General features: G+C 49.0%; 1 protein-coding gene across 3 annotated transcripts in view; it reads left to right on the forward strand.

Moving 5' to 3' along the window:
* The window catches only part of PLEKHH1 (pleckstrin homology, MyTH4 and FERM domain containing H1), a 50,695-nt gene extending 23,174 nt beyond the window's left edge, over window positions 1-27,521 (forward strand). For 2 of the 3 annotated variants that reach the window (XM_063089769.1, XM_063089770.1), the window contains 25 exons: window positions 75-158; window positions 1,920-2,001; window positions 2,109-2,842; window positions 6,216-6,294; window positions 7,238-7,329; window positions 8,901-9,051; window positions 9,255-9,397; window positions 10,484-10,594; window positions 11,636-11,722; window positions 12,030-12,191; window positions 13,113-13,193; window positions 13,572-13,754; window positions 14,151-14,259; window positions 15,073-15,185; window positions 15,867-16,043; window positions 16,302-16,399; window positions 16,898-17,075; window positions 17,596-17,751; window positions 18,809-18,909; window positions 20,307-20,448; window positions 21,543-21,685; window positions 21,912-22,041; window positions 23,645-23,731; window positions 23,996-24,142; window positions 25,342-27,521. In XM_063089769.1, the coding sequence (XP_062945839.1) occupies window positions 75-158; window positions 1,920-2,001; window positions 2,109-2,842; window positions 6,216-6,294; window positions 7,238-7,329; window positions 8,901-9,051; window positions 9,255-9,397; window positions 10,484-10,594; window positions 11,636-11,722; window positions 12,030-12,191; window positions 13,113-13,193; window positions 13,572-13,754; window positions 14,151-14,259; window positions 15,073-15,185; window positions 15,867-16,043; window positions 16,302-16,399; window positions 16,898-17,075; window positions 17,596-17,751; window positions 18,809-18,909; window positions 20,307-20,448; window positions 21,543-21,685; window positions 21,912-22,041; window positions 23,645-23,731; window positions 23,996-24,142; window positions 25,342-25,503 (3,732 nt within the window). In that variant the 3' untranslated portion in view covers window positions 25,504-27,521. Of the gene's footprint in view, window positions 1-74; window positions 159-1,919; window positions 2,002-2,108; window positions 2,843-6,215; window positions 6,295-7,237; window positions 7,330-8,900; window positions 9,052-9,254; window positions 9,398-10,483; window positions 10,595-11,635; window positions 11,723-12,029; window positions 12,192-13,112; window positions 13,194-13,571; window positions 13,755-14,150; window positions 14,260-15,072; window positions 15,186-15,866; window positions 16,044-16,301; window positions 16,400-16,897; window positions 17,076-17,595; window positions 17,752-18,808; window positions 18,910-20,306; window positions 20,449-21,542; window positions 21,686-21,911; window positions 22,042-23,644; window positions 23,732-23,995; window positions 24,143-25,341 lie in introns of those variants that run through there. The other variant, XM_063089772.1, reaches the window with a different exon arrangement.
* Window positions 27,522-27,562: the final 41 nt, after the last annotated feature.

Raw genomic sequence — 27,562 nt, forward strand, 5'->3', positions numbered from 1 at the left:
TACCCTTACCGGTCATCTTTAAAAAAAAATAAAATAAAATAAAAATAAAAATAAAGGCCCTCTCTTTCTTGCAGAAGCAGATGAGAACTGAGGAAGCAAAAATTGTTCAAGAAAAAGCTGCAAAGATCAAGGAATGGGTGACTCTAAAGTTAGCAGAGGTGAGATGAAAACTCATCGTGGGGGCCTGGCTGGAGGTGTGCTGGGGTTACCCTTTGCCCCAGGGTTTTCCTCTCTCCTTCTGTCTGTAGTGCCTTGACCAACCTTCATGTTGTCAACAACTTGCCCTTCACTCAGCTGAAATGCCCAGATGCTTTGCTTCACCTTCCCTTTCCTTTAGTCTTGAGCAGGTTTTCCTATAGCTCCTGACTGGCTTTGTGCTGTATTTAAGTTTGGGGAGAAGGAAGGAGTCTCACTTCTGCAAAGTCCCCCCAGTTTCCTTTTAAGGAGCACACACAGACCACCGTCCACTCTCCATTCTCTCCTCTGTCCTCGCCATTCTTTTTAACTTTTTTTTTATTATGGTAAAATATACATAAAATTCACCATGTTAACCGTTTTTTAAAGTGTAAAATTCAGTAACATTATGAGGTACTTGAATGTATGAGGTACTTCAAAAAGTTCATGGAAAAAATGGAATTAAAAGATAATGCAAATCCTTCCATGAACTTTTTGAAGCACCTCATACATTCACAAAGCTGTGCAACCATCGCCACTGTCTATTTTCATTCCTTTTTATCATCCCACACAGAAACTCCATCCCTACTAAACAGTAAGTCCCTGTTCTCTCTTTTCCTGGCTCCTGGTAACCTCTATTCCACTGCCTCTCTCCATCCATCCATTTTTGTAGTTCACCACTTGCTACAGCTTTATTTAGAAAACTCAGGACTGGAAGCTACAGTGCAAATAACAAACAAAAACCTCTTTCTAAACAAAACGGAAGGGGAATAGCAGTTTGCAAAAGGACAAACATGCATGTCCTACCTCCATCCCTCTGAGACAAGCGGATCACACCTGCGGGAGGGGTTTGGCTCACGTTGCCTCTTGTCCCCTTCTCTGGACACACATCTCAGGTCACCCGCTAGACTGCAAGTTCTTGGGGACAGAACTGGTGCCTGGCTTACCTCCATATTCCCACAGCCCTTGCTAAAAGGTGCACAATAAAAGTGTGTTGGCTTGGGCTGGCCCATGGCTCACTTGGGAGAGTGTGGTGCTGATAATACCAAGTCAAGGGTTAAGATACCCTTACTGGTCATCTTTTTTAAAAAAAAATTTGTGTTGGCTTGAATTTTAAAGAATATGCAGCAACCATGAGGCTGGGTCTCACAGATGTCAGATTGAGCAAAAGAAAGCAGACATAGAGAAGAACACACTGTATAATTCCCTTATCTGCAGTTCAGAAATGGGCACTACTGAATCGATGTGTAGGGACGCATACTCAGATGGTGAAGCCCAGAAAGCAAGGAAGTGAATCTAGTAAACTCAGAAGGGCAGCTACCTATAGCAGGGAGGGAGGGACGTGTGATTGGGAAGAGGCAAGTCAGGGAGTTGTGTGGGGTGCTGGCCAGTTTCTTTTTCTTAACCTGGGTGGTGCTCACGTGTATTAATTTCAGAAGCATTTGTTAGGTGGTTCATGAATGTGGTATGCACTTTTCTGTTATGTGTTATATTTCATAATTTTAAAAAAGATTAGAAATAACTAGAAAAGAAAGTTCAGGGGCTGCCAAATGGAATTCTATCCCAACCAAAACCAGTTGGCACAGAGGGAAGGAGGAGGTCAGGACTCCCTGGGAGGGTCAGCACTGGATTGATGGGACACCAAGTGCTCTTTTTCAAAGATTTGAGCTTTTAATCTTATTTTGAGTTCTATATCTGAACCTGTAGGCTGGGCATTCTAAATCTTCATTTTTCTTCTTGCTTAGCTTGAGATGGAGAATCAGCACCTGAAAAGCTGTAATCAGCACCTGGTGGAGCAGGTGGGAGCCCTTCAAGAGGCACTGGAAGGTAGGCAGGCCAGGTGGGCATGTGTGTGTGTGGTGCGTGTGTGGTGGAATGCGGGGCTGAATCAAGGAAGCTCTCAGTGAATATGCCTGTTTTTTCCCCAAACACAGTTCTTCGGATGGTACCACAGGGAGCCCCAGAGCAGGATTCTGTCTCTGCAGGGCCAGGAGCCCACCCTGTGGGGCAGAACAGTGGTCCCCAGGTCCAGGGTTTGAAAGCAGCTATGGCTGCACCTTCTCCAGGTGCCTTGCAGAGCACCAACTCTGTTTCTAAAGCAAGAAGCCCCTTGGAGGATTCTAGTTCCAGTGTGATCCACTCTGCGGAAATAGCAGAGGCCAAGACCCTTCAACCTCATCCGGGAAAAGAGGGCTCTCCCAGCCAGCTGTTTGTGAAGCCACGCACCCCCAGACACGGGTCAGCTTCCTGGGGTGCGGGCCTGGACACTGCTCAGGGAGGGATGCTTCCTGGGACCAAGACTTCTGCCAGGGAAGGTGGCCCCGGCAGCAGTCTGACCCTACCAAAGGTACGGGCTCCCAGCACCCCCCAGGACAGCATCCAAGTGGCCAAAAGGCACCACAGCCAGCCCCAGGTGGGCCCTGGGCACTTTGACCACGTGGTGAGCATTGAGATTGGGGCCCTCTCAGCCCTGCACCCCTCTGGCCTTCTTGAGCTGGAGACCAGAGCTGAGTTCCAGGAGGAACCAGAGAAGATGGAGATGGAAGAGCCACCCCCAGCAGGGAAGAAGGAGGAAAGAGAGAGCCCAAAGGCTGCCAGAGCTGTGCTGGAAGAAGTGGAGCTTAGGAACAAGCCACCCACACCTCCCCTGCACCGGTTTCCATCCTGGGTAAGAGGTGACCTGGGGCTGGGCAGAGGGCAGAGCTAATGACAGGAATGCAGTTTATCGTGCATGTGCATGCGCTGGGCACGAGATGAGGCTGGCATTGTCATAGCAACACTGGGACCACCCAACTAGTGAGGGGAGAGCCAGGATCTGAGATAATGTGAATGGTGGCTGGCTGTCATTTCCTGAGCACTCACCGTGTGCCACACTCCAAGCTGGGTGCTCTGGGCAAATTTTCTCATTTCATCTTTGTGACTCTTTGAGGTGGTATGGTGTGGTGAAGAGCACAGGTCCCAGAATACAACCACTAGGGCTGAATTGCTAACTATGTGGCCCTGGGCAAGTTACTAAAAGCCTGTGCCTCAGTTTCACTATCTGTAGAATGGGGATAGTTGTAGCTACTTTCAGGGTAGTTATGAGGATTAAATGTGTTAATATGTAATAAATACTTGTAGTAGTGGTTCACAGTAAGAGGTATGTAAGTGTTGGCTGTTTCTATTTCTGAGCCTTAGCTTCCTAACTTGTAATACTGGATAAAGTGACATGATGTTTGTGGCATTGCTTCAGGATCAGTGATCTGGGGAGGGGGTGGGGTACAGATGAGACCTTATTAGCTATGCATTAGTCTTTGTAGAGCTGGGTGCTGGGTACATGAGGCTGTTCTTTATACTATGGTCTCTACTTTTGTGTCTGACATTTTCCATGATAAATAACAAAAACAAGTTAAAATAACGATGGGACAGGCTGTAAAAGTGACATGGCACAGGTCATTGTTGAGGATGATGTACAGGTATCTAGGCCTTAGTACAGAGCCTGGCGTGTGGGAAAGATCCTTACCTGTACAAGAAGTTAGGTGCTGTTTCTCCCTTTCACAGATTAGGAGACTGTTGTCCCCACAGATTTAGCTACTTGCCCAAGGTCATGCAGTAGTTAGTGAGGGAGCCAGGCCTTACCTGTATGTCCAGCTGCCTCTGAAGCCCACCTTGAGCCTCACTGCCTCTTAGGGAACATTGCCAGAGCAGAGGTCAGCCTGTCACTCATGGTCAGACCCCTCAATGCTGCTACGGTGTGAGGCAGTGCTGTGGGGGATGTCTAGTGTTGCCTGAGGGTGGTACCATCCCATCCCACTGCTTGGGAGACCTGTATCTTCAGCAGCACCTTTGGGGTCCCCTTTTGAAATGCTTGTTTCAGGAGGCTCACAGCTCCAGGCTTGTTGACTACATCTTTAGCAGTGACTGCTGACCAGCTGCCGATCGCCCCAAGGGTCCCCGCAAGACTGAAGACACAGCCAAGCCTTGGAGTGGCCCAGAAGGAAGGCTAGGAGATGGGAAAGTGCAGCGTCCCCCAAGGCCAGCCTGTCTTCGGGCCATGGGCTGCTGACCCTCTTGTTCATTGTTTGTTGTCTTGCTCAGGAGTCTAAAGCAGAGGTGGGAGTGAGGGAGCATTCAGGAAAGGCATGTGGCAAGAGGGCTCAGCAGGTGTCACCAGAGAGAAGTGTTGCCCACTTCTGTCATTTTGCCAAAATCCAGCCATCTACTGTGGTGACGGTGAGGGGTTTTTGTGTTGTGCTTGTAGCTGTTGGGGAGGGGGTGGTGGGATGCTGCAGATGACATTTTCCCCACGTGAACATCAGCTAATCTCTGGGGATGAAGGTATTAAGGGGCAGTATCAGGTCTTCTCACAGACCCTCCCTGCTCTCCACTGAGCCCTGGGGACCCAAGAATCAGCCAAAACAATTTAAGGAGAATTTGTCTCCTGTTTGCAATCCTCTTTGTAACTTGCTCCTGGGGAAAACAGGCACAATGCCAGCTGCAACTGAGGTCCCTGGGGCAGGATCACTCCTGTCCACAGGGAGCTTAGGAAACCACAGTGGCCAGAGAGCCTAGCCTCTCTCTCTCTCAGGTGGCACCAACTGGGCAGTAACGAACTGAGTGGAAAACAAAGACCAGGAATTCAGAGAAGTACATTTCTCAGTCTGAGGGAGTCAGATATACCTATCTGCTTTTAGAGTTTGTAGAGCCCTATTTACTCCTTAAAACAAGATTGTGAGTTAGGCATTAGATAACCTCTTGTCAAACAGACCTATGTTTTGTTTAACCTAAATCCCTCAGGCTTCAGTTTCATTTCCTCTGTGAAGTTAGAGGCCTGTCCTTGGTTGAATTCCATGACCACTACAGACAGAAATAATCTTTTTTATGCCTAATTTTACTGCTTGGACTCAATGTACCAGCCCTTGGTAAGCACAGGAATTCCCTGCCCTGTGGCAGTGCCCCTCCTTGGTCACCCTTCCTCCCTGCCCTCTAGCTCTCACCCTGCCCACCCTCCAGTTACCTCAGCAGCTTATCTCGGCACTCGCCAGTTCCTCCCTCTCCCCCCCAGCTGACCTAGTACTGCTGCTCCCCTCTAGGGCAGCACCCCAATCTGTGTCACTCCTCCCTTCCAGTCCCAGCCCCCAGCCCAGCTGGCCCTGCAGGTGAAGGACATCCAGCCACCTCCCCAAGCTGGCCTGACATTCCTTGGAAGGCTGGCTAACCTTCCCCAGTCAGCCCTTGTGACTCACTGGTCACCTGAGCGGGCCTTTGTTTTCCCTTAGGGTAAGTGAACAGATATGGAAAAGCACAGGCAGAGCCTTGGGGCTGTTTGGGAGCAATCAAAGCCATTTGATTCAAAAAGCTCTCCAGGCCTGTGGGCCTGCCTCAGATCCAAGGACTTCCTTGGGGTGGGCATTCTTCTGCACTGGAGTTCTGGAGTCTCCTTGGCTAAGTTGGCTTTGTAGGTTGACCCTGAAACCTAATCACAATATAACATTATTACTGTAGGAAAAAATGTGTCCTAGGTTCCCAAGAATTGGCTTACAAAAGAGCATGCCATCAGGGGCAACCACAGCCTTGAGTTTGGCCAAGGAGGTGATTAAACAGCTCAACTCCTAAAAAACAAAACAAAACAAAACAAAAGAGCACACCCTCACTGTGTGGCTCTCCCTTCCTGAGTATCAGCACCCTCAGCTTCCGGGGGTGAGATCCTGGGACCGAGGGTAAAGGCAGAAGCGTGGGTAAAGATTCAGGGAAACAGGTCACTGACCCGCTCTCCTCTTGAACCTCCTTTGCCCCAAGGGAAGGGTGGAGGCAAGTGAGGGAACAGCAACTGTTGGGCACTGATTATATTCCAGGTGTTAAAAGGTAAGTAGTAGTATGTCCATTTTAGAGCTGAAGAAAATGAGGCTCAGAAATGAAGTAACTTGCCCAGTAACTAACCTACCCTGGCTGTGGACTTGGGTCTGCCCACCTCCCAAGCCATCCTTTTTCCTCCACAGCCTGGAGGGGCTGGTCTGAGCACAGTCCTGTGCCTTGACCCTCCTGGGGCCTCTTGATTGCAGGAGAGCCGGATCTATGCGGTAGCCACTTCAGGCATGCGGCTCTCTGATGCGTCTCCCAGAAGTAATGCTGACTGCAGTGGTGAGTCCCAGGAACACCTGAAGGGACCACACGCCCATGGTGGGCAGGGAGGGCAGGGAGGGTGGAGAAGGAAGAGAAGACTGAGCAACACCCAGGGCTGGGGTCACCCGGCACATGAAGTACATGTGAAATCAGCAGCAAGGGCTACCTGGGAGGGAAAAGGGAGCCCTGCAGATTCAGGTGATCACTGGGCTGGGTGGGAGGGGGAGTGATCAGGGTTGAAGCCAGTCATGGAGCTAGAGGGGATCTTAGAGGGGTCCTCCCATCCAGCCTCCCACCTGCATAGGGTTCCATCTGCAGCACAAGGGCTGTGGGTGGGAGGAGCCCCAGTGCCCTGATTTAGGTGAACCCCACCTACTGGCTCTTGAGTCACAGGCCAGCCACAGAGTTCCCACAGCGACAGGAGAGCCCCACAGTTGCACGATTTATAATGCATGTCAGCAGGAGTGGGGCATGCCACAAGCCTCAGGAAGGATAAAATGGCTGAAGGGCAAGACTTTTGGATTCCATCGTGATGGATCCTTTACTGATCACAGGAATCATGAGTGGGGAGCTGCCTGGTTAGCTCAGTTGGTTAGAGCATGGTCCTCATAACACCAGGGTCTGGGATCGATTCTTTTTTTTTTTTTTTTTTTTTTTTTTTAAAGATGACCGGTAAGGGGATCTTAACCCTTGACTTGGTGTTGTCAGCACCACACTCAGCCAGTGAGCGAACCGGCCATCCGTATATGGGATCCGAACCCGGGGCCTTGGTGTTATCAGCACCGCACTCTCCCGAGTGAGCCACGGGCCGGCCCTGGGATCGATTCTTATATAGGCCAGCAAAAAAAAAAAAAAAAAGAATTATGAATGGGGATCCCACCCCACCTGAGATTCACTTCCCCCACACTCCTTACCGGGTCACGACACCTGAATTAATCTCATCCCTCTTTTTCCCCCTCAGCTTCAAGCCCTCCTGCCCTTGGGTCCCCTGGGCCTTTCTCTGGCCTTGTCTACAAGAATGTCACCGTGCCTGTCTACACAGCACTGAAAGGGGTAAGAAACTTCTGTGCAAAGAGTGGGTATCCCCTGGTCTCGGCATGCAAAGACTGGGCTGGGGCTCTAGGGCCAGGCTTCTGCACACAGTGACCTTGGTCAGGGAGCTCAGCTCACCATATGTCATTTTGTTTTGTTGTTTATCTTTATTTAATTTTTATTATAAAAATTCTACATTTACAAAAATTTGAATCAATATGCATGTGGGCAAAATGAGAAGGTAAAAGTAAAACCCATGCCTGCTCCACCTCTCCTTCCCATCTTCTTCTTTTTTTTTTTTTTAGTCCTTTTTGTGACCGGTAAGGGGATCACAACCCTTGGCTTGGTGTCGCCCGCACCACGCTCAGCCAGTGAGCGCACCAGCCATTCCTATATAGGATCCAAACCCGCGGCCCGAGTGCCGCTGCACTCCCAAGCGCTACACTCTCCCGAGTGCGCCACGGGGCCGGCCCCCCATCTTCTTTCATGTCTGTCTCCCTCCCCAGTTCCCCGACAGCAGTGGGGCTCCTTCCAGAATCGTTTATCTGTGTTCAAATATTTATCCCCATAACATCACTACCTATTTTTTTAATACAAAAATCAGATATAACTGCAATGTGATATTTTCATACATGTTTTTGTTTCTTTTGTTATTGGTTTTTGAATCATCGTAGAATGATTGATAAAAGTTTTTATTGAAGAATAAAAAACCAAAAATGAAATTTCCTCTCACATTGCTTTTCCCTAATTCCTAACTCCAGAGGCAACTATCATTAATGGTTTGGTGTTTATTCTGTAAGGCCCTCAGATGCATTTATAAATTCTCTCTCTCTCTCCCTCTCTGTCTCTCTCTCTCTCTCTCTCTCTCACACACACACACACACACACACACACACACACACACACACACACACACACATCAGGTGTCCTTCCGTGCTTCCTCCTCTTGTGCTGTCCAGCCCTTGCACAGGCGTACCGTAACTACCTTAAGCTTTTTAAAATATCTTTGTGCACTTATATATATATATTTCTGTAGGATAGAGTTCTAGAGGTGGATTTTCTGGGCAAATTATATACAGGTTTTAATTTTTGACTGGTACTGCCAAATTACCTTCTATCACTTTACAAACTAGAGTATTCTTTTTCCCATATTCTCTCCATGCTCTCACCAACACCACAATAATCAGTCTTTTTAAACGTTTGCCAGACAGGATGATCTCTTATTGTTTCAATGTCCCACACTTGGCCTGTGACATGGCTTTCCCGCCCCCTTGTGGCAGAGAGCAAGGCTCACAGCAGTCAGGTGTTCAGTCTGGATGGGGCGGTTCCTTTGGGGACCACAGAAGATATGGGGGGTATGTGGGGGAGGGAGGCCCAAGGAGAAGCCTGGAGGTAAGGACACAGGAGTGAGGTCAGGAAGGGACCTTACACTGTTTGGAACAGTTGTCTATTCAGTGCCCCGGCTGAGTAATGGCCTTGATGTTGCCCCAGACAGGCTGTGTTGGTCACACCCTGGTCACTTGGAGCTGGAGAGTGGGAGGGGGCTTATTTTGCAGCCTGAGCTGCAGTTGGGGAGGGGGCCTGTCTTGCAGAGAGCCACGCAGATCAGCACTGTACCCTTTGTGGACGAGTCTTCTGGGTCTGATGATGACTGCAGCTCTCAGGCCAGTTTCCGAACTTCCATTCCCTGCTCTGAGTCCAGGAAGACCAGCGGACTAGGCAGCCCCCGGGCCATCAAGAGAGGTACAGAGAAGGGGAACAGGGGTAGGGTAGAGCAACAAGGGGCCCCTTCCCTCTTCCATGGGCATTTGTATGCAGGGGTCCCTGCTTGATGTGTGCCCGTGATCCCCAGCAGACCAGACTCGGGGGTCCTGGGTGGGCATTGAGGGCTGTGTGAGCTGGGGGAGGTGTGAGACCTGGGCCTTGACTCCTCCTCCCATGGCTAGGTGTCTCCATGTCTTCACTGAGCTCCGAGGGTGACTACGCCATCCCCCCAGACGCGTGCTCGCTGGACAGTGACTACTCAGAGCCTGAGCACAAGCTGCAGCGCACCTCAGCCTATTCCACTGATGGGCTGGGCCCAGGCGGGGTGAGCTGGGAGCACAGTGCACACCCTGCTGGGGCCAGGAACAGGGAGGGAGCAGACCTCCAGCAGAGGCTGCCCGGGGCCATTAGCACAAGACACGGTGGCAGCTGTGTGAGGCAAGGGTGCCTGGGGTTGTGGAGAGAGGTGGGATGGGAAGGGGCTGGGGAGTTATACGGTTATGGAGTCAAACACACATTACCCCATGAGGAAGGAGGGAAGTAGCCCAGCGAGCTCCTGAGCATACAAGGACTGGCCAGTCACTGAGAGCACACAGTGGCCCAGCAGGCCCCACAAGGGGTGTGACATACAGGACCTTGTTTCATCTCCATCCTGAACCACCAGCTAACATTTTATGGAGCACTTCTAGCTGGCCAGTACAGGGATCTGAACACTTGACCTTGGTGTTATAACACCGTGCTCTAACCAACTGAGCTAACTGGCCAGCCCCTGCTCCATGCTTTTCATGCATTGTCTCATCTGTCCTCACAACGCTTTTGAGCTTATATCCCCATTTTTTGGATGAGAAGACTGAGGCTCAGACATGCTGCTATATGCCAGTGCCAGCAGGAAATCCAGATCTACCTAACCCCCGGCCCTTGCTCCACACCACTCCACTGCCCTGTCTTCACCTTCCCCGCTCCCTGACCCCCACTCAGCCTGGCTGTCATACCCATTGCTCCCCAGACCCACTGCACCCTCTCCCCTTACTGTGTTGCTAGGATGGCCTTCTTCCTCCTCTCAGCTTTCCTTCAGAGGCCTTTCAGGTGCGCCTCTTTTCTGAAGCCTTCCTGGCCAGCCTCTCCCTCCTACTACAGCCCCTGATCTGCCATCTTCTCATGGCAAGGTCTTCCCCAGCCAGCATGGGAGCCCTTCCACAACAGCATCACCCATGCTTTTAGTCCTCTCTGAACCCTTGGTGGGGCACATTGCCATGGAAATACACGTAGTAGGTACTCAACTCTCTTTTAAAAAATATTGATAACAAAGCAGTGACTCAGCTGGACCATCTTGGCCTGTGTGATATCTAGGAGCCCCAAGTGATTTCCCTTTTCTGTTCCCTTCTGCCCCCTACACTCTCTCACCCCTCAGGAGTCACTGGAGAAGTCGGGTTACCTGCTGAAAATGGGGAGCCGGGTGAAGACGTGGAAGAGGCGCTGGTTTGTCCTGAGACAGGGACAGATTATGTACTACAAGTCCCCGGTGAGACTCTCCTCCCTCGGAGATGTAGTCAAAAGGACCCCACCCCAGACCTTTGTGAGAGGGGCTCGAGGAGGGTAGCGTGGCCCAAGGCCAGAAGGGCAAGGGTCTGGCAGGCACAGAGAGTCAGCCTGAGGCTTTGAGCCATACACGGCAGCCATGAGGCTGGTCACTGGTTCTCACAGTGAAGTTAGGCACCGAGGCAGTCAAAAGCAGTTCTAGGCCAGTTGGCTTGGCAGTTCCTTCTTCCTTCAGAAGCTGTTTATTTCCTCTCATGCCTGGTCCTGTAAAAGAACTGTTCCCAGGCTGCCCTCACATCATCTGGATTGTTCTGTGAGCGAGCCCATGACCTCCACCTCCGTCCTCCACTGTTTGGAATTAAGGAGACTCGGGTATTGGGAACTAGTTTGACAGGATCTCCCTGGAAAACCAATTTTAATGTTTTAAAGAGGACAAAAAGGCTTCCTCTCTCGTGCAACTCCAGCTGATTGGTAGTGGCTGTGCTGAACGCTGTTAAGGATTCTGTTCTTGTATTGCTCAGTGAGAAAGCATGCTGTGATTGATTAGTAATGTCTGCAGTGGCACTGGAAAGGACAATAATAGTGATGTATACGCCACTTATTTGCCAAACTTGGTATAATTTATGTAGTAGAAAGAATTTAAGGGCAGTAATAACCTGGTAGCTTCTGACCCAATTTGTTTGTTTGTTTTTAGTGGCTGGCTGGCATGAGGATCCCAGCCCTGGACCCTGGTGTTTTAACACCATGCTGTAACCAACTAAGCTAACTGGCCAACTCCTGACCCAATTTTAAAGGCTTACTCTGTCCTTTTTGAGGCCTGGGTCATAAGGACCTATGTTCCTAATTATGGCTCCATTTAGCTAGAACCAGAACCTAGAACAAGTTACCTATCATCCCATCACCACAAAGCTTGGGAATAACTTTCCTCTTTGCCTGTGATCTGGAGTGAGATATGAGGGTAAATGCTGTGCTCTGGGAAGTCTCTGTACTCTGACCACTTTCTTCCCCATTCCTTTCTCTATAGAGTGACGTCATACGGAAACCTCAAGGTCAAGTGGATCTGAACTCCTATTGCCAAATTGTTCGAGGGGAAGGTGCACAGACATTCCAGGTGAGATAGAAGAGGTGCTGGGATTGGAGACGGGTATGAAGGAGACAGATGGAGCAGAATGAGCATGAATGAGAGGCTTTACATCCACATACTAGTTTGTGAGTATGAGAAAGGAAGAGGGAGACAGGATGTGAGATGGAGTGAAGGAAGAAAGAGAGAAAAATATGCAGGGGGAAAGGAGGAGGAGGGAGCAGCAAGGTAGGAAGAGGGAAGGCCTGGTGGGTTCAGCGATTTTTCTACCTTGGAGCCATGTCCTGGTCCATTCTCCTGTCTTGCCACCCCTGGCCCAATTCTTCACCCTCCACAGCTTATCTCTGAGAAGAAAACCTACTACTTGACGGCTGACTCGCCCAGCTTCCTAGAGGAGTGGATCCGAGCACTACAGAGCCTGCTGAAGGTGCAGGCCACTGGGCCTCCAGCCCTGCCTCGGGGTGGCACCAAGCCCACTGTGAAGGGCTGGCTGACCAAGGTACGGGCTGGGCTGATGGGGAGGAATGTGGGCCCCCTGAGAGTCAGGGAGCTGGGAGTGGGAGTGCCAAGGGGTGGTGGGCTCCCTCCTTTCTCCAGGAGCTTCCTCACAGTGATTAGCTGGTTGGCACTCAAACATGGTCTGATCTCACAAGGCGATAGTAAATGATTCCCTAGAAACAGAGATCAGGGTTGTGAGAACAACAGCTACTGTCAAGAAAGGGGGCAGAAAGGAATGGCTTGAATCCCCTCCCCAACCTTGTACCCACCATACCTCAGTATTAACAGTGGGAAGAAGAGACTCAGGTGAGGTAGGTATGGCCATTGGAAGACTTACAGTATCTGAGGACTGCCCTAAAGACATTTTAGTTAGGGATCTCCTGGTTGTAAGGACCAGAGAAGCACATTAACTGGACCAGAACACCATCAGGAACCAAAGCAACTTGTGTTCAGCAAGCTCAGTGCTCACAGGCTCTCTCTGCCTCTGCTTCACCATTGAGTTCGTGTTTATGCCATGCTCCTCCCGTGTGCAGTTTCTGTTCCTCATGATTTACAGCTGCCACAGGCTTCAGCTTGCTAAGGCCCTTACCTGCCTCACAGCATCTTAAAAACTTTGGCCTCTGCCAGCTAATAAGTTCTTGTTTTCGTATTACTGGAAGGGGTGTCTCATTGGCCTGGTTAATCTTTTAGTGGCAGGTCATATGTCACTTAGTAGCCCAAGTATGGCTGGGGTTCCATATGGTACACACCATGGGACCCTTGCTGTGAAAAGGGTGGTTCCATCAATGGGGAGTCTGAGTGGCATCTCCACTAAGGATGTGAGTTTGGAGGTCAAATTTGTCTCCCTGTGGCTTCTTTTTGCCAGTCTTGGATTTATTGGGTCACCTGGCTGTAATAATGCTAGTTCATTTCTATCTTACAGGTAAAGCACGGCCACTCCAAGCTGGTCTGGTGTGCTCTGGTTGGGAAAACTTTTTACTACTATCGGAGCCATGAAGACAAGGTACTTCCTTGGCCTCCTGATGGTACCCACTCTCCCATGTCCCACAAACTACATTACTGTGGCTCCAGGTCCTGTTGAAAGTCCCCAGCTTTACCCCTACCCCACCTAACCCCACAATAAGTATAAAAGCCAGCTGCCTGGATCCCTCCAAATGTGTGGCCCAGCATGCACGGCCAGCAGCGTGCATGGCCAGCATACTCTGCCTGTATGGTCTATTGCTGCTTCTCCACGCAAGCCTCATTCTGCTCCCAGCGGATGCTGCCGTCTCCACTGCTCCATCCTGTCATCTGTCCACATCCATGATTCCCAGGGCTCACAGGGAGGAGACTCCCCCATCCGCTGCTGGCTCTCCTGTTTATGGAAGGCTCTTGTCTGCAGCGACCCCTGGGCCGCCTGCCTGTGCAGGATGCACGCATAGAGGAAGTAGATCGATCCTGTGACTCGGATGAGGACTATGAGGCTGGAGGAACAGGACGATTGCTCTCCTCCCACTGCACGCTGGTGATCCACCCCCCAGAGCACAGCCCTACCTACCTCCTCATTGGCACCAAGCATGAAAAGGTAAGGGAGGGGGCTGGGCCTCCATGGCCAGGCTTGGACCTGTGATTCTGATTTGCCCTTCTTTCCTCTGAGCTTCCCAAAATCTGAGTTTATTTCCCTCTTGGACACTTTGGCAACTAATATTCTCTGAATGGGAATATTCCTTTATGTTCAGTTCACCCCCAGTGACCAACATTTCTTCACTGGGGCCATCAGATAGAACCTCAAACTTGGGAAATTGGATTCATGTTCACCTGATCTTGAGTCTTTCATCTTAGAGACTGTGGCCTTAACTCATGCCAGATGAACTAGTTGAACCCCATCATGGGTTTGGCCCCTTCAAGGAACCCTCCTTGGAGCTCTTGCCTCCACTCTTCCCACCCCATCCTTATTCGATTGCTTTCCACCCTCTTCCAGGATACGTGGCTTTACCACCTCACAGTGGCTGCAGGTGGCAGAAGTGCCAAGGTGGGCACTGCCTATGAGCAGCTCATTGGAAAACTGATGGATGGTGAGGGAGACCCAGGTAAGGCAAGGGTAGCTGTCACTGCTTAGGTTGGAGGGTGGCGGCTGGGTGATTATTGGACAAGAACCCAAAGGAAGCACCATGGTACCCTGAAGGTGTTTTGAAAACATCAAAGCCACAGAGGGGAGTTCCCATCCCAAGGTCCGGGGCCCCTCTGTCTCTGGCCAAGATACTGAGGTGACCACTCTGTATCTGGGGGAGTTTATTGGGGAAGCAGACTTTCCAGTGACCTAGGTAAATGTTTTACTTTGTTCAATATGCGGCTTTGCTGTCTGGGCAGAGGGCTGAGGAAGAAGTTAGCTGGTTAATGTATAGTTAGAGTTTGTTAATAAATGATGCATAAACTGGTATCGGGCTAAACTAAGCCTGGGATGTTCTGGGGTCTTTGTTTTGCTATGATACTCAGGCCTCTGAAGGACTAATGGCACATACCACACACATCCCTTTACTACTGCTCCAAGGCTTGTTTATTTCAGGCTGATATATATGGTCTTCCATCTAGACCTGACACAGTAAGGAAGAGGCTTCCCCCTGCACACATATGCTAGCACTAGACACCCACAACCTCACACACTCACCCCTATTGCAGCTCCATGAGCAAAATGGTGGCCACCTTCCTGTATAGTTGTGCTTGTGTGTGCTAATTGCAATGCACACCTGCATACACTCTATGGATGATAAACCCAGAACAAAGCATGCGTCCCAGACAGTTAAACCACTGTATTCCACACAATTTAAAGCTGCAGATGGGTGGGAGGTGAGTTATCTGCCCAGTGGTAACTGTGCTGCTCTCTGATGCTGTGCTTGAGGCAGATTCCCCGCTCTGGAGGCACCCCATGCTGTGCTACAGCAAAGACGGGCTGTACACCTCCCTCACCACCCTGCCCTCCGAGGCCCTGCAGACAGAGGCTGTCAAGCTCTTCAAGGTAAAGTGGGAGTGTCGCCCAGGCCCACCGACAGGCAAAGCACACCACGTGCCCAGGCTCTGCCTGGAGCAGCTTGAGCCCACCTTGGTGATACTTGTGATACATGGGGAGGAGACCCGTGCAATTATGGGTAGTCCACAGAGGGATCTGGAGAGGGCGGGAAAGAAAGTCCCATAGGGTCCCCACTGCTTCCTTTGTGGCAGGAGTGTCATCTTCTCACCGGGAGGGAGGAAGCTCTGGGACTTCATGCACAAGGCCATGGGAAATACCGGTGAAAACTCTCCATAGAGGAGCTCCCCTCCTTCTGTAGCTAACGGCAGGAAAATCTGGGCTTATGTTGTTTCTGGACCTGAGAGATTCTGACCTATTTCAGAATGTTCTTTGTGCCTGTCTAAATTTTGTATTTTTAAAAATGAATTTGTCTTGCTTATGTAATGGAAACAGATAAAGAAGAAGAGATTCTATCCCTAAGTAGCCCCTTGCAGCAATCATAGGTGTTCTCAGGCAGTAATAACGCTCCCTCTTAGAAAGCGCTGTCGCTGAACTTGAGCCTCCCTTGAGCCTGGGGGAAAGACCCAGCTTGGTCACCTCTCTGCTTGAAATTGGAAACACCATTTCACTGTCAGAGAGGATAGTAATGGGTTATCGGTCTGCCTGTGCCTACTGTCTTTTCCCTCCCAGTCCTGCCAGCTGTTCATCAACGTGCCAGTGGAAGCCGCCTCGGTGGACTACCATGTGTCCCTGGCCCAGACGGCACTACAGGTCTGCCTAGTTCACCCCGAGCTGCAGAGTGAGATCTACTGCCAACTCATGAAGCAAACCAGCTGCCGCCCACCTCAAAAGTACTCCCTCATGCAGGTGGGCATCCCCAGGGGCAGGACAGGTGACTGGCAGCCATGCTCTGGCAGCCTCGGTGCTCCCGGCTACCTCAGTATGGCTGCCCTGTCTGTGCACAGACTGTGTGATTGCCATTCTGGACAAAGCCTGATCAAGTCACTCACATTAGGTTGGGGCTGTGGTTTAGGGAGAGAGCTGAAACTCTGTAGCTCGCGATTGTGAGGGCAGGTGGCGCTGCACACTCAGCACTCTCCTCATGCTACCTGTGTCCCCTGGCAGTGCTGGCAGCTCCTGGCTCTGTGTGCCCCACTCTTCCTGCCTCAGCATCACTTCCTCTGGTATGTCAAACAGCAGCTCCAACGCCATGCAGATCCCAGGTGAGTGAACACCATTTCCTCTGTGACTATAATATTCCCGCCATGTTTAAAAGGGATGAGGGGGAGACTGGAATAGACCAGATTGCTCTGATATCTGCTCAAGGGCCATGGAGACTTAGCCCATCATTGTGCACACAAATGGGCATGAGGAACTCTGGGCATGCATAGGCTTCTCTGCACACCAGTCCGCGTGTCCATGGATGTTTTGTAGGGGTTCTCATGTGAAGCCACATTGCCCCCAAATTGTCCCTAACTGTTCATTCTCTGTTGCCATGTGCTTCTAGCTTCTGGAAAAAAAATCCATGCTGGCAACCTGCTGCATATAGGTCATGAATGACAGACTAATACCTCAGACCAGAGTTTTCAGGGCTTTTCTCACAACCTGCTCCACCTTCACTTTTGGTCCTGGTTAGGTCTAGGTAGGGACACAGGGTGCCAAGGTGGGAGGTATAAGCAGAGTTCCTAGTATTCCCCCTCTTCCTTCTACTGTCTTTTTAGAAGTGCGACTGGCCAGTATGCCACCTACTGCCAGCGGGCAGTGGAGCGGACCCTGCAGGCTGGGGAGCGGGAAGCAAGGCCGTCCCGCATGGAAGTGGTGTCTGTCTTGCTGCGTAACCCCTTCCACCACTCCCTGCCCTTCAGCATCCCTGTGCATTTCACCAACGGGACTTACCAGGTGAGGAGGCTGCGTGTGTCCCCTGCCCCGAATTTTCTCGTATCACTGTTCTAGAGGAGAACACTCCTGGGCCAGGTGGGTGCTAAGCTTCCCTTGCCCTGGCAGATTCTTTAAAGGCAAGCCAGCAAAAGGGATGGGCCTAGGATTTGGGAGTGGTTAGTGCCAGTGTGTAGGGGGAAAGGAGCTTAGATCACAAAAGTGCTTCATTGGTGCCGGGAAGTAGAACTTTTGAACCCAATGTATGAACAGAGAAGCTGAGACACTGACCAAGAAGAAAGGGCCCCGAAATGATTGGCAGTAAAGCAGAGACCAAGCTTATGTCTGATTCCAGTTTACTATGGCGGACAGGCTCATGTTCTTTATGCACTGGCCCTCTGCTCATGAATGCGGAAAACAGCTTGCTTTAGCCCCTGGCATTTGCCCTAGGCTCCTCTCCCACTTCTGGGCTCAGACCCCTCTGTCAGCCCTCAAGTTCCTCTCAGAAGGTACGCCTTGGGTCAGAATACCTCTTCCCCCTCAGGTGGTTGGATTTGATGGCTCCTCAACAGTTGGTGAGTTCCTCCAGCGGTTGAACCAAGAGACAGGCATGAGGAAGTCAGCTCACTCTGGCTTTGCCCTCTTCACGGATGATCCTTCTGGCAGGGACCTGGAACACTGCCTGCAGGGGAGTGTCAAGGTGAAAGCCTCCCCGCTAAGCTGACTGAGCGCCTCCTGAGCCACCTCCTGGCTCAGGGACACTGGTGGGAAAGAGCCTGTCTGGCAGGTGCCTGACTGTTCAGATGCCCATTTGGTGCTGAGCCCCAGGCACTCCCCAGGTCAGCATTTCTGTGCCATCCTAAAATGTACTTACAGGCAGAGAAAGCTGTTGTGTGTCCTTGTCTTTGAAGACAAGATCACTCCCTAGCCTTCCTGGAGTGGCTGAGCAGCATCCAGCTTGGTATAGAGACAGGGAGGCCCTGCTGAGCCTGCTGCCAGTTACGTCTATCCACCCAAAGGCAGACAACTATTTGCTTAGACCCACTGGGTGTTGGGTTGCATGCCAGCACCTCACTTTTACCATCTGCCAGGGCTTTTGCTATGCTTATAGGTTCAACCACATCTTAAGAAAGTAGGTCCTTATGGTACCTCTATAAATAGAGGCCTTTGAATGGGATTTAAGACTGATCTTGTATTGTGGTCTGAGATTAGTGCTATGGGTGATGTTAAGTGTTTATGGGAATGTACTATAGCACTTGATGAGAATATTTGGCTCCAGTGTCTGCTTTCTTTATAACAACAGGACAAAGGCCTCTATAGTCTTTTACCACGGCCCAGAAAAACTATGCCACATACCTTCTTTATAAATGTCTGGGTGCATGTCAGGCTTTGTTACACAGTAGGTCTTTGGGTATATTTGTCAAAGACGAGAATGGCAGTCAGTGAAGTGGAAATGGAACCAGTGATATGAGGCCATGGTTTTTGACTGGGGCCTGTCTAGCCTCCGGGGAGGCCCCCTTGATGGTAAGGCCTGTGGGGGCAGTGTTCCTTGCTTTGGTGCTCACTATGCCCAGGGCTCCCTCCTCCTGACTGTAAGGGGGTTGCAGACACCTCAGTTCCTGGGAGTGTGTGGCCCTGCAGGTCAGCCTCCTGATGGGAGGACCCTCACTCAGCTTTGCTCTTCTGCTTTACCCAAGTCCAGTCCTGGCTGGACCCCATCGGGGGCTTTCCTGATCTTTCTCTTTTGCCTCCTCAAGATCTGCGATGCCATTTCCAAGTGGGAACAAGCCCTGAAGGAGCTCCACCCCGGAAAGTCTGAGGGAGGGACGCGTGTCGTGAAGCTGATGTACAAGAACAGGTCCTGAGCACTGCCTGAGGGTGGGACCAAACACGAGGGCTGCCCCTGGGTGCCAGCGCATCATCTCTCCAACTAGATGGCCTGTCCCAGATAGACAGAGGGGCCCACAGATATAACACTGTGTGGTGGTTATTAGCTGGGGTCCAGGCTGGCTCTGCTCCTAATCCTATGATACCCTGGGTAGCTCAGACTTTCTGTCAGCCTTCCCTGTATTGCGTGTGCATGCACATGTGTGCGCACACACATGTGCCAAGAAAACCAACCTCATGGGATGGCTACATGTCTTATGCGAGTGAAATTTTATATGAGCACCAGATATTTAAGGCTAAGGAATAAATAGCTCCTATACCAATCCCAGGAAATATAAACATAGAAATCTTGACTTTCTATCAATTTGAGGAGAAAATTCCATCCCACTGTCTTCAGGTAAATAATTTCCATTAATCTTTTGGAATCTTAACTCATCCAGTCCCCTAATAAACTGTGATCCCAGGTACCAGATTCCCCTTACCAAATCCCCTTACCAAATCCAGTAAGTCTAATGGTGTATTCAGAATTAACCATGTGCTACTATTGGTGTGAGATCTGCATGGGCCTGCATCTGCTCTGTGTCATGCATGGTTACATGTGTTGACCTAAAAGAAATTGAGACTGAACATATAAAGCATAGGATTTACTGAGCCAATATGATGATTGCAACCAGGTAAACACATACATCAGTTCGCCCTGAGAAATGCACTCTGAAGGGATCCAGCAAAGCTTAGCATTTTATAATCAAAAAAGGGGTTAGGGGGCCGACCCCGTGGCTCACTTGGGAGAGTGCGGCGCTGGGAGCGCAGCAGCGCTCCTGCCACGGGTTCGGATCCTGTATAGGGATGGCCGGTTCGCTCACTGGCTGAGCGCGGTCACAAAAAAGGACAAAAAAAAAAAAAAAAGGGGGGGGGGGTTAGGGATCAGAGGAGAGAGGACAGCCCCACCTAATCACTCCATCAGTTCTTCTATTGGTTGTACATGATACATAGATTTGGGGTTGTTACTAGGTTCCATCCTACATGCAGGGATCTAGGGTAAGGGTTACAAAAAGCGTTCTAGGTTATTTTGACTTTCTGGTGCCATTACATCTGCTTCTAAGTAAAAATGGTGTTCTGATAACATTTTCCAGGACAAGTGGACATGACTACTGATTTAACCCAGATCTCCCAAGGCGCTATAATTTAGCTGACCTGGTCAGAGTGGATTTGTTTTTTTACTTCTTTCTGGAGGCAATAGAAAATAGGTTCACAAATGGTATAAAAAGAGTAATTTTTTGGGAAATCAAGATAAACAGATCCAGAGAAAGCCTCATCCCTGTTTGAGATCCCAGGTGAGTCCTGGCTTCTTCTCACTCTTCCCTGTAGGCTGTACTTTCGGAGTCAAGTCAAAGGGGAGACGGAGAGAGAACGGCTGCTCCTCGCCTCCCAAACTAGTGAAGAAATAGTGGCAGGGAGGTTTCCTGTCAACAAGGAACTGGCTCTTGAGATGGCCGCTCTGATGGCTCAGGTAATGTTCTGTTCAGGAAGCAGGAGGTTTGGGATTCCCAGGTGGAATGCACAAGGCAGCTGAAAACACAGGAATTTGCGGATCCTGTGGTGGCCAGGAGAGGGCAGCCTTGCCATCGCCGGTACGGAGAGTAGCTGACACCTTACACAGCAGAGTTCCTCATTCACTGCAGGTACAAGCAGAATGCTCGACCTAGAATCCAGAGACCTGGGTTTGAGTCCTAGACACCTGAACTTGTCTATACTTTAGTTTCCTTCTCTGTATACTGAAAAAAAAAGTACCTCCCTGTCTTGTCCACAGGGCTGTACTATGATACCTGGATAATGTATATCTCATAATATATGTGATAAAATTTTATAAGCCATCAAGCATCATAAGTAGAATTAGGAAGAGGGACACACATTCAGACTTTGACCTTCCTGCTACTTTTAGGAGGCTGTCTTGCCAAAGGTATCTGGTATACCTTCATTGTTCCCATAAGAAAGAGTCTGGATCTACATACTGGAAAGAAAGGAGTAATAATAAACTAACTCTAAGAGTAAAAATCAACTAATAATAGTTGATCTTTATAAACACTAATATGAATATAGCAGGCCCTGTGCTAAGCATTTTATATGTATTGTCCATGTAGTCCTCATTTGTACTTAACAGATGAGGAAATTGAAGCACAGAGAGTTTAAGTAACTTGTTCAGGGACACAAAGCTGGTAAATGGAAGAACTGGGAACACTCTGTTGTACTCAAGGATCTGTAACATCCTCAATCCTGTACTCCATATTTTTGCAGTGGAGGCCAGAATTTCCACATTGTTTTCCCTCATCTGCCACTAATTAACTGTGTCCTTAGGTAAGACACTTTACCTCAGCTGCAACAAGAAAGATGGTCTAGACAAACTCTAATATTTTGGGATCCTAAGGTTGTTTCTCTGGTGTCTGTGGAACTTGAACTAAAGGGTCTGTTTGCAAGTGTTTTTACATCCATTCACACCCCACCAATAAAGTAATAAAGTAATGGTTTACTCCACCTCCCAACACAGCACCCACCTGGTCCTATCCACCTCCAGATTCTTGACTGGTCTCATGTGCTTCTACACAGGTAGAATATGGGGACTTGGAGAAGCCTATCCTGCCAGGCCCTGGGGGCACACCCCCTGCCAAGGCCCAGCATTTCCTCCAGCAGGTCCTAGACAGGTTCTACCCAAGGCACTACAGACATGGGGCGCCCCCAGAACAGCTGAGGTAGGTAGGCTGCAAGGCCTCACAGGGAGTCACTGTGGGGAGGGGGCCTCAGAGCTGCAATAGGGCTGGATGGTTAGCTCAGTTGGTTAGAGCATGGCCTTGGAACACAAAGGTCAACGGTTTGATTCCCCATACTGGCCAGCTGCCAAAAAAAAAAAAAAAAAAGCTGTAATGAAAACACGTTGGCACTTCACTGGCACCATTTCTCTCCATCTGCCCAAACCAGGCACCTGGCAGATATGCTGACCACAAAGTGGGCAGCACTACAAGGCTGCTCCCCTCCCGAGTGCATCCGCATCTACCTGACTGTAGCCCGGAAATGGCCTTTCTTTGGTGCTAAGCTCTTTGCTGCTCAGGTAGGTGCCAGGGGAAGGAGTACCCCGCACCCTCAGGAATGCTCTGAGTAGGTTTCTGCTGGAGCTGCGGTCCCCACCTGGTTGTGTTTGAGCCAGTCTAGTCTGCAACCCCCACCTCCACAATAGCAACTCCACTATCTCTCCATCCATTTCTGGCCTACTGCAGCTTCCCATGGTCCTGAGCAGAGTTATGATTCAAAGCTCATCTTCATCTTTCCTTTTTTGACTTCTTAATGCTACCCCTGCTGGCCGGTAATCTAAGTTGTTTGGAGCATGGTGTTGTAACACTAAGGTCAAGGGTTGGAGCCCCATACAGGCCACTGCCAAAAAAAAAAAAAAGATGCATGCTCTATGCTCTAAGCTATCCCTGAAGGAAAAGATAGGATCAACTAATTCACACACAAGGATTCAGACTTGATATATAATATCTTTCTCAACAGTGCTTTCATTTTTAAGAAAGTTTGAAAGACAGAATGATGTATAACCTAAACAAACACACCTCTACTGGTCTAGAGGTACACAAGGGAATCAAACTACCCAGGCAACAGCTAATTTCACCTCTGCATGAAAGCCAGGTGGCCAACAGTAATTTCAGTTGGAACTTTTCCTCACCAGTATTTGGTATGAATGAACTTTGTAGATAATCACAGACATTATCCTGTTCTCAAAGCTGGACTGTGATCCTTTTCACTGAAGTTACAGATCAGAAAATGGACATTCACTCATTCATTCAACAAATAGTTGTTAACCTCCTACTATATCTAGTGCTAGTTGTTTGAAGTTATCAGACAGTCTTTGCCTTCATGAAGCTTCCCATCTAGTGGGGGAGATACACATTAATCAAATAATTACATACATACTCATTCTCTCTGTATATAGATAAATATATAATTTTTTTTTACAAGCTGTCACAAGTGCTATGAAGGAAAAGTACAGGAGTGCTATAAAGGCATGTAATGGGGACTCACTTAGTCTGCGAGGTTGGGAAAAGCTTCTGAAAAACATGATATGTCCATCTTTCTCCCCAGTCTTTTGGGTAGGAGAGATAGGAGATCTTCTGGATTAACTTACTGCAGCACAGGCAATGAGAATTCCAGGAAATGTCTATCAAAGTCACTTTCTCAGTGGAAGGGCCTAAAGCACATAAGGTTGCATTCTTGCTTTCCTACTTTTACAGTTCCTGGGAAACTGGTTGAAGCAAGATACACTTCAGCCGAGAGAGACTGTGGGTGGAATACCGTGTTTCCGAGAGCTAGGAGAAAACAGCCTGCTCCCCATGCCCATAACACAGCAGCCAAGACTGGCCTCTATTCTGCAGCACAAAGCTTTCCATCCAGTGTACTGTGCAGGATGGGTTCTAGGTACAAGATAGTGATCCCCTCCCCTCCTTGAGATTGTTAGTAGGTGGCCAGAGCCCCAAGACACCTCCCACCACAAGCAGCCTTGACTGTTTACTCCTTAGGCTGTACAAATACCACCTTCCATGTTTTCCAAGATGAGATGGTTGGAAATCACGCCCAGCAGATCCCTGGACATACCTTCTTCCTCAGAAAGTCCTTACAGTTCAGAATCTCTTGCTGATGGGATTTTTCTGTTTCCTCAGCCTGCCCAGCTGTCTTCCAAGGAGAACACTCTGGTGTGGATTGCTGTGAATGAGGATGGCATCAGCATCCTGGACCACAGCACCATGGTACGGAAGGATGAGGGCTGGCTCCCTGACCCCTCCTCCTCCTGAACATTGTCTTTTCTTCTCCTTTCTGGACTCAAAGGCCTGAGCTAAGTGACTATGGTTCCCCTCCCCTCATCCACTGCTGTCCTCTAGTCTAGACACAGCTTGTAGATATTCAAGATGTAGATTTCTAAATTATGATCACTTTGGAGACAGGGGATGCTTGTACCTAGCTCAGGAGACAGGTGGAAAGTTTCCCCAGAACTAACTGGCTCCTTTCCACAGCAAGTGCACGTCACTTACCCCTACTCTTCATTGATGACCTTTGGTGGCTGCAGGGATGACTTCATGCTTGTGATTAGATCCATTCCAGACCAGAGCTCTGGAAGAGGCCACATTGAGAAGTTGATCTTCCGGATGGCTGCTCCCAAGGTGGGTCTGACAGTTGCTAAAACATTTTGCTCTGATCTGGTATGATGTGGTGGGTTTGGAGCTTAGAGAGGACACTGGGATTATACTCATACTCTAGAAGGGCCTTGCCCCAAATACAACTTTTGGCCTTGTCAGTAATCATTATTCCAAAGGGTTCAGGTAGAGTTGCGTCTCTGTGTCACTGTTGAGGGGGCAGGTAGAGGGGCTAGTCGGGAGGGAACTAACTCTGGTTTAGCTACTGCTGTGCTCTTCGCTTTATCTCTTTTAATTCTCTCAAGCCCCAGCACCATGCAGGCCTGAGTCAGTGCCTGCCTGCTCTTTTCCTTGCAGCAGGCCCCAGGCAGGGCAGCTTCCTCTTTATGGTGCTGTCACCTTATTCCTGGGTTCTACTGCCCCCCCCATTAGCCACAAAGTGGGACAGTCTCCACATTGCTCCCCCTTCCTTGTGGTCTTGAAGACAACAAAAAGATAGATCTCTTTTGCTTTGAGGGCTTCGTTCCTACTCAGTACAGGCAATGTTTTTTTTTTTTTTTTTTTTTTTTTTAAAAAGATGACCGGTAAGGGGATCTTAACCCTCGACTTGGTGTTGTCAGCACCACGCTCAGCCAGTGAGCGAACCGGCCATCCGTATATGGGATCCGAACCCGGGGCCTTGGTGTTATCAGCACCACACTCTCCCGAGTGAGCCACGGGCCGGCCCCAGTACAGGCAATGTTGAACACCAAAAATAGTAATTACAAAGGCTTAGAAACCTCAGTTCTGATTTACTGTTCCTGACTACCTTCTGGGAATGACTGGAAACCCTATTATTCTCCACTTTTAATCCTAAAGTTGCATTTTGCCAAACCTCTTCCTCTTTTTAACACCACCGCTGCCAAAAGAGGGGATATACAGACGTCTTCCCCAAAAAAGCCCCTTTCCTAGGTGGTAGAAATAACCAGAGTAGAATGTTGGTCTTCCTTTTCTCAGGAGGGTTCCGTGCATATCAGAGGAGCTCCAGACTAAAAGATGCCCATTTCACTAGTCCTCTGAACCTCACAGTAATGATCCCCTCTACATATTCTCTTCCAGGTGGGCATTTTATAAGATAAACTGAAGCACAGGACAGTTATGTACCCAATATAACAGCTACTAAGTGTGAAAGCCAGAATTCAAGCTAAGGCTAGTTCAATTCCTGTGCTTCTCTGACCTCTCCTTAGATTGCAGAAGCCACCTTCCTCATGGCCAGCTACATGAACTATTGCTCAGCAGCTGTGAACCCATCCACTCACCCACCAGCAGCCCACCAGCCATGGGAACTAGACGGACGGCAGCTCTTTGCTTCGGTTCCCTGTGCTAGCAAAGGACCAACATTGCTATGAATATTTCTTCTACCCCTTTCCCCACCACCACTGGTGTCTCTGGGATTAGAGATACATATCCTGGGGTATGATACTACTGTGACGGGTCTAACAGCCCCCCCCGACCCCATTTGTTCTGTGAAATGTGTATTTCAGTGTCTGTGAAGACTTTACACTCTAGGTGCCTTACAATGTTTCAGGGTCCAACTTTTAAAAATCCAGACTCAGTGTAAAAACCACTTACTCTTTTTTCACAAGACACTGACTCTGGACGCTACCTGATTCTAGACATAGACAGGGATGGTCCTATAACTGAGGGCATCAGTGCTGTAAGTGGGGGCTTTCTGCACTGATACTCTCAGATAAGTAAATATTTTTTATATTCTATATGGCCCTTATGTGAGGATTTATACTTGAAGTTTTCTGAGCATCCCTGAACAGAATAGGACTAAAATTTCCAATTCACCTGAACTCTGAAAAAGCCTAGAACTCATTAAAACTGGACTTCCTTTCCCAAGTGGGAAAGGTGTTGGCAGAGCTGGAGAAAAAGAAATAGACTCACTGTTCCCCTTTATTGGTGAACAGACATTTGTGGTGCCACTTCTGAGGCAGCAGCTCCTATCTTTGCAGGACAGCACGCTATCCCTGCAAAGTTTCAAGCTCTTTTCTCTCACACTGGACTGGAAGCCAAACCCAGTACCACATACTGTCCAAGCAAGGGCAGAGGCGGGGGGCAGGTCCAATCTGACCTCTCCCTGTCTCATTTTAACGACTGGACAGGGCTCAGTGAAGGCTGTGCTCACTACTGTAGGACGAGGTGGTCGTCGTTTGTTTCCCTACTCTTTGAAAGACCAAGCAAATGCACCCTGCTTTTTGTTGCTCTTTGAGGCCACCAAAGATGAGTCAGGAACACAGAAGACCCCCCAGGCTCATGGGCCTGGAAGTGCTTGAGACATCTGGTGAACTTCCACTGGGAATGAGTTGGAGGGCAGAAGGCACGAATATGAAATTTGCCTTAGCCTAAGAGCAGAAAGGTTCTTTTGCCTTTTGCCTTCCTGATAACACCATGATCCCGTTCAACCTAGACCTTCTAGTTGAGTGCAGAGGAGATGATCTTTGTCTACACCCTCCTCTAACCGAAAATAAAACAAAAAAACAAAAAAAAACGAAAGAGTTCATACTCTGACTTTCCAACATCTGAGAGACTGAGTTTTATTTCATAACTCTAAGGCAGCCTTACCATTTGTCTTAAAGTTCTGAAACCTGTATGGGTTTAACAGTAGCATCCAAGAACCAAGCCTTTAACCCCAACAATGTGTGTGTTGGGGGGTGGGGGCACACACAGCAAAAACTGCAAGGCTGGTTCTAGTTTATCTGAACACCTCAGCTGCTATAAGTTTCCCCTTTTACCCTTTAAACTGACAAGCAGGACTAAAAAGCACATCAGAATTTCTGCCTTTTTAAAGTGAACTTGAGTTTGCAAGGTAGGCAGTTTTACAGCCATTTCTATTCCGGCCTTTCACCCCAGGATTTGGGGACCTAGCTGAGACATTACTACCTCGAATAAGTCACATGTCACATGTACCATACTCCTGGATAAGCCCTCTAGGGCTGATGTAAAAGGCAGAGACTATAGCTCTGGTTTTATAATATCATCAGTGTCTCTAAGGCCAATAAGGATAATATTATCTAGCCAGAGATATCAAAAATATTAGTATTTGAAAGAGAGTGAGCAAGAGTGGAGCTGTGTTCATCCTGGATTTGGGGTTCAAACTGTTTCCTCCACCTTCTCTCCTTCTTCCTAATCCTCCAGGAATCCTCCCTTAGTTTATTAATTTTATACAGAAAAAACTGCCTTAGAAACAAAGGCTTCTATAATTTGCTTATTTACCTTCTTTAACATGTGAGTCTCATGTCTGGAAACCAAAGCCAAATTTCTGTCTGGCATTTTGTCTCATCCCTCTTGGTAAAAGCAGCTTTTGAAATGACAGAAAATGCTGAGTAACATAAAAGTATTGTGTTTGATACCCATGACTGAAATGCCATGATCGTGTTTGTCAATAAAAAGCAGCTATCTGTG

Source organism: Cynocephalus volans, chromosome 3 (genome assembly GCF_027409185.1).
Source record: "Cynocephalus volans isolate mCynVol1 chromosome 3, mCynVol1.pri, whole genome shotgun sequence".
Classification (NCBI taxonomy): domain Eukaryota; kingdom Metazoa; phylum Chordata; class Mammalia; order Dermoptera; family Cynocephalidae; genus Cynocephalus; species Cynocephalus volans.